The sequence below is a fragment of the Maylandia zebra genome, linkage group LG5 (genome assembly GCF_041146795.1).
Source record: "Maylandia zebra isolate NMK-2024a linkage group LG5, Mzebra_GT3a, whole genome shotgun sequence".
Lineage (NCBI taxonomy): Eukaryota > Metazoa > Chordata > Actinopteri > Cichliformes > Cichlidae > Maylandia > Maylandia zebra.
In genome coordinates this window covers 20751962-20758754 of record NC_135171.1, presented here as the reverse complement: position 1 = coordinate 20758754, position 6793 = coordinate 20751962, and the positions used below count along the sequence as shown (strand labels likewise).

Below are 6793 nucleotides of genomic sequence, written 5' to 3'. Positions count from 1 at the left end.
GAATTCCTTGCAGAAATTACTGTGTAAGCAATCAGTCCTCTAATTAGACATTTTATATAATTTATCAACCACATTAAATAGGACCGCTTTCCTGTGTCCGGGCAAGAGCGTCATATATTTGTGTTGTACACTCATCGGTCACTTCATTAAGAAATCTTGCTGCTATCTTGATTGAGCTCCTTTTTCTTTTAGAACTGCACTAATTCTTCATGGCACAGATTCAACAAAGTTTTTAAAACTTTGATTCATACTGACACGACAGCATCACACAGTTGCTCCATATTCATCATCTGCACATCCACGATGACACTCTCCCCTTCTACCACATCCCTAATCTGTTCTGTTGGGATGTAAATAGTCAGCAACTAATACTAATATTTAAAAAATAGGTGAAACATTCAGGTGGTTCATATTTCTTGCGTCAGATGTAAAAAAAAACAAAAAACAGACAGCGTTCTTTTCAGAACATTTTGCTCGAATCATTAAGTCTGTGAAGGTTCTCAGTCATCCAGGTCATCGTAGTCAAAGGAGCTTGCAAAGAAAAGCGTCTGGACTTCTTTAAGTTGCTTGAAGACGTTTCACCTCTCATCCGGTCAAACCAGATTTAAACCCAGTGGGAGAGGTGAAAACATCTTCAAGCAACTTGAAGAAGCAGAAGTTTTATTTATATTGACATCTGCTCCCATGAAAAAGAAAATATTTCCAACATCGCCCCCTAGTGCCAAGAAATCCTCCTATCACACATTATGCCAGGCATTTCATTAGGTACACTTTGCTACTATTGAGTTGAACCCACTTTTACCCCCAGAACTGCCTTAATTCTCATGCCATTGAGTCAACATGGTGCTGGATACATTCCTCAGAGATTTTTGTCCATTTTTACATAGTTGCATGACAGCATCACACATGCTTCAAATTTGTTGGCTGCACATCCATGATGTGAATCTCCCGTTCACCCACATTTCAAAGGTTTTCTGTCAGATTGAGTTATGGTGGCTGTGGAGGCTGTTTGAATAGGGGGAACTCATTAACATCTTCAAGAAACCAGTGTGAGAGGATCTGAGCTTTGTGTGTTATCCTGCTGAAAGCAGCCATTGTAAGATGGGTAGTCAATACAGTGATCATAAAGGGATCCAAAGTGGTATGCTATGAAATATTTTCACACCATTAGCTGACATATATGGTGTCTTCTGCAGTTGTAGCGCATCTTCTTTAAAGATGTGATGTCCTGTGTGCACAGAGATGCTTTTCTACATATCTTGGTTATGATGAGTAATTGTTTGAGTTACTGCTGCCTTCCAATCAGCTTGAAGTGGCCTGCCCATTTTTCTCTGACCTCTGCTCATTTTCTAAACCCTAGAGATGGATGTGTAGTAAAATCTCAGCAAATGCACAGTTTCTGAAATACTCAGACCAGCTAGTGTGGCACCATCAACCCACTACATTCAAAGTCATGTTTCATCCTTATGCTGATGCTTAGCAGAGCTTCAGCAGGTCTTCTTGACCTAATAAAGTGGCCAGTGAGTGCATATATTTAAGAAACTATTGCTGGTTAACATAAATGGGCCAAAACAATCTGCTCATGTGATATGATTGATTATCGTCTAATTGGAAGCAGCTCTGAATTTTATGTGTCTGTGCAGAGCGTTATATTACTGAATTACCAGACATGCAAGAATGACAACAGGACTTGTGAACACATGAAATGACTGATTAACTTTTATTTATTTATGTTTTTTTTACATTTTTTTATGGTAGTTGGACAATTTGGTTCTGAATGATCTTATTTATTTGTAGGACACTCATTGACATACATGGAAATTTAAAACTTTAACTCTAGAGTGTTATCGGAACCTACAAGGAACCTATTACTACTGGAAACTATAAGTGTGGGAGAACATAGGGATGAAAAACCTAGTTTTCCAAATTCTGGAAGAACACTGAACAAGTCTGACATGCTTCAGTCCACTACTGACTGGTTAAATGCAATAATATCACTCTCTGTCACATAACCTGAATTTGCTGAATAAGTGGGAGAAATCCATGTGGAACCTCCGAGTGAGTCCCGGGGAGGCCAGTTTTGATGTCTATTTAAGTTACCGAATACGGTTCCTCACCAAATATGGGTTATTCCTGTTATTTGAGAGTTCTGCAGGATTCTAACAGGGTAAAGCTATTTTTGTGTAAGGGTAAAATCGGTGTGTAAAGAACAAAAGAAAGAGAGTAGCCATAATGAGTGAGTGGTATAGGATCAGGAGAAGAAGTTAAGTTCTTTGGATAAGAAGTTCTTTTGTGCTTAATGCCGGTCCAAGAGCAACAACAAACAGGATATGTGCTTATTTTTGAAAATGTTTCACGCCTCAAATCAGTCAAAAAAACAAACAAACAAACAAAAAACAAGCAGGCATTGCAATTCATTAGATTGTAATTTTAAAAATGTAATAAAGGTAACGACTTAAATGCGTCATCACAATGACTCTGATAAAGTCACATTTCTAAAAGACACTGATGCTCCAGGTCAAAACTGCACTATTCTGGGTGCAAGATGGACTTTTACCAGCGTTATATTGTGTGTCAACAGAGCTTCAGGGCAAAAAAAAAAGAAGAAAAAGAAAAAGTATGTTTGTAAATGGAGCAGTGTGTAATGCATTAGGATGTAAAATAATGGCACAAGGAAAAGAAACGCACACACAGCACACAGAGTTTTATGTGGGCTTTTGTGATGGGTCTTTACCTTAAATACCCCCCCCCCCCCCCCTCCCCTTCACTTGGTTCTGTAAGAGATAAATTCGCTAATGGCACGAGGGGAGATTTCTTTCAAGTATTTGGGTCAAAAACAAAACCTGGCGACTGTGTGAGAGGGAACAGGGGGAGCAGAGGGACTAGGTGGGGGGCGGGGAGAATGAGAGGATGGCGGGGCAGACAAACAAAACTGCTTTAGAACACATGGACTTTCCCCCACGTGAATCAATATTCAAGCCCTGATCTCCCTGTTGAGCAATGAGGCCAAAGAGAAGAGGGAGTTGAAAGACGGATGATACAGAGGGAGGGCTGTGGGATGTCATGTGTAAAGAAAGAGATTCTCATTGGAGGCAAAGGGAGAGAAGATCACTATGTACGTTTGGAGAAAAGGGAAAAAGGGGAATACAAAAAGCATCCTACATGGTGAAGCCATCTTGGTCAGACGCTCAGGACTTCATGAGCAACACTAATTATTAATAAGGTAGGTGTACGATAAACATATGGAACAGGATGTTTTTGTTGTTTTTGAGAACAAAACAGGACATGAGCAATTGCTTCAGCTCCGAGTGAGAGGCCAGTTTCAGGACGTGTTGCTCTTTCTTGCTTTGCTAAACAAAATCATTTTTTTACTGCTTTTGCTTTTTTTTGGGGTTTAATTTCACTTTAGATGTAGAATAGATTTGTTAATAGCATTTTTTTTTTTGTTAAAGTTACAGTGCGATTAACTCTTTTTTTTACAAACAGCATTTTTGTTCTGGATTTAAAGGTTAAATGTTCTACTAAGGTTATTTTCCTGCACAGCGTACCTTTGCAAATGCATAAATACCATTAAGTCAATATTTGCTTAGTGCCTGCAGCAAAGGATTTAACACCACAAGAATAACACTGCACGGCAGCTAAAAAATTATGAACTCATCTATAAGACAAAGTGGTTTACATTTACTGTGATGACAAACTAACCAAATAATCCAGGTCTTTGATTGCACTATTTACTCAGCACATACAATAATAACCCTAATGTTTTTTTTCCCTTGTTTTTACTATTCCGATTTAGTGTAGTGGCTTTGGAAAAGTGTTCTTTTAAAGCAGGATGATGTCCTCCAAGCTGAAGTGGCTGATTGTGATCCAGCTCCTGCTGAATGAACAGGCCTTGTGCAGGGTCCCACCTCCTTTGGTGCAAAAGAGCACTCTGCTTCCAGGAAGTGACACCCATGAAGCTGTAGAGGAGGTGTCCAAACAGAATCTGGACTCTCTCCTGGGATCTCAAGTTCAGTCTGGTCTCTTACCTGAGGAAAAATCTAAAAGAATCCGATCTGCCCAACGAATGACATCGGTCCTTGGGGCGAAGCTTCAGGAGCAGATTCAAGCTCATTTACATATTCAGGGGAACATCAGCTGTGAGGAGCTGCTGTCAGCCAGCGCTGTGGATGACTCGCTGTCCTCCATGTTTCCACAGGAGCTGTTGGGTCTCTCTTTGGTGCCTGTGTTGGTGGTGGCAGGGTGCCCAAAGGAAGCACAGACCCTGTTGCTGAAGCTGTATGATCTGCTGGGAGTGGCTGATACAGAGGAGCTCCTGATGGAGGTAGAAGGCCTAATAGAGCGAAGGATGAGTAAATCAGCAGCTGCACCAACACCCACATCAGCATCATTGCCTTCAGGGAGAGATCAAACTCAGCGACACATAAAAGCTGTGATGTTTAACATTGAGCAGCTGGCATTCGTGGGAGAAGGCAACACTATTCAGGAGGGGCACTGCGAGGGTTGGAGTCGAGTAAATGGGACCGTGCTGATAGGAAACGCTGTGGAGGGAGGCACAGGTGGACTGGAGGATGCTGTGAGCAGCTGTGAAAGCCTGGGATTCCTGTGTGCTGGTGTGACCAGCAGTGGGCGTCACACACCCGGGATGTACCAGGCAGTGTGGAAAAAAGGTAGTCGCATATTGCCATCTGAATCCACAGAATCTGAGACCTGGATCCATCAGTGCAGCGCCACAGCAGCAACTGGTCACCGGTGGAAGCGCAGCACCCAGAGGAACTGCATCAACAAAAGCGAGCAGCGCGTGTACAGTGTAATGGAGTGGATCCCTGGAGTCAGCACACTCTATAACCTTGGCACAGCTGTGTATTACGCCTCAGTCAACTGTTCTGAAACAGCCAAGGAGAGAGCCATCCTGAGCGCCGTTGACCTCGGAACAGATGCCCTCATGGTCGCCACGGGTGGGACTGCTGGGGTAGCAGGCTATGCTCTGGGTGCAGGGGTGAAGACCGGAGTGAAAGCTGGGGTCAAGTATCTGCTCAACTCCATGAAGGAGGAAGATGACATGCTGGTGAACCAGTTCAGCGTGGAGGAGGGTGTCATCACCATAGACTGAAGAATCAATGAATCACCCTCTTAAACTCTGGCAATAAATACTGACATAGCTACATGTGTAAAGATAGAGGATCAATAATTGATAGCTTACCTGTTTGCATAGTAACTATTAGTGATAATTTGCAGTGCAATTTTTCTTTTCTTTTTTTGTAAGTGTGTACACAACGAAAGAATATTATTAAGACAGATTCCAAATTGTCTGCATATATAAAATAATAAAAGAGACAATGTAAGCTAACGATGAAATAAAAGTCATTCCACAGAGTGAAAAATGTCCACATGAGCTGAAAACAGATCCAATAATTTATATCCTCAGAAAGTAAGCTTTAAGCCATTGCTTAGAAATAATATTTTAAGTATATACTTTATAAAGTAGTTTACTAGTTAATCGTATTAGGCAGCAACACTGATGACTGGTCTCAGGAAACAAAACCTTCAGTCCCTCAACACTTTGATTTTGCCCGTCTCTGTTTATCATCTTTTTTATTTTTAATTTGTCTCTTCCTTCAGCTGAAACCTACAGTCAGGTTGTCAGGTCGCAGTCATATTCTCAGCTCGGATTTAATTGCAGGGACACTAGCCTCATGATAAAATATTGTTGCTGTATATGTTTTCCTGTAAATGTTATTAAATTTTACATTAAATTGGTGGCAGTGTATAATGTTATCAGATTGTTTTTTGTGCTGAAAATATTTAATGTGCACGCTCGTGTTGAACTGCAGTACATACCTAACACAGTCTTAATCATGGGAATTTAAACTGTGTATGTACTTCAGCTGACGCTAAGTGATGCTTTAAAGAATATTTACATAATACTTTAAAAAGAAGAAAATAAGTGGCATGGGGTTTGGCACTTATAAGGCGCCTTCAAACTCAATTTAAGCAATCAAAATGCTTCATACTGTAAATTTGAGTCAGCTGATCACACACACATGCGCGCACACACACACACACACATATTTGTACAAGGCTTTTTGCAATACCTAAGGACTTTTACCTAACATTCACACTCCAACAGATAACACAAACTGGCCATAAGTGCAGATGTGTTAGTGTGTGATTGTGATGTATTTTATTATCTTTACCCATATAACTAGAACAGACTTAAATGAAATCAATAAAACTCTTTATGTTTTATTTAAATTTTTTTCAAAGTAAACGCTAACAATGAAGTTCAAGGTCAAATGCTTAGCCAGTTGTGGAATTTGAAGATAAGCCATAAAGAATTGTCGGTAGATTTAAAGTTTTCACTGATTTTATCATTTGGGGTGACCCTGACCTTAACCTTGGCCCGATTTTCAGCACAATTAAATCAGCTCGAGCTGTTATTGATATCTACCATCACACAAAATTTTGATATCTTCAAAACAGTGGATGTTATGCTGCTAAGAAACAGACAGACAGACAAACAAACCGAACTGATTACATACTGCCTCCCTTCAGGGGGGTGAAAAATTCTGTTTAACTGCTTCACTTTCAGGGCCTTGACATTTTGCAGTTGGCCACACTGTTGCAAATTAGACTTAGATTTAAGAGACGCTCCTTGGTATTGGCTTACAGGATACACTCAAATTTCTATTTAATTCCAGCTGTCTGAGACGTTTGTGAATTTGTCTGTTCTCTCTGTTGATGCAGATTATTTATGAACCAAAAGAAAGAAACCCACTGTGTTTCTTTTTTT

General features: G+C 40.4%; 1 protein-coding gene across 1 annotated transcript; it reads left to right on the top strand.

Moving 5' to 3' along the window:
* Positions 1-3028: 3028 nt before the first annotated feature.
* On the top strand, positions 3029-5778 carry apof (apolipoprotein F). Its single transcript, XM_004544903.5, has 2 exons — positions 3029-3223; positions 3797-5778. Exon 2 carries the CDS (start codon positions 3833-3835, stop codon positions 5111-5113), a length of 1281 nt encoding a protein of 426 aa, XP_004544960.1. The 5' UTR covers positions 3029-3223; positions 3797-3832; the 3' UTR covers positions 5114-5778.
* Positions 5779-6793: the final 1015 nt, after the last annotated feature.

Coding starts and splice junctions, on each gene's coding strand:
- apof (XM_004544903.5), top strand. CDS start 3,833: ATGATGTCCTCCAAGCTGAAGTGGCTGATTGTGATCCAGCTCCTGCTG.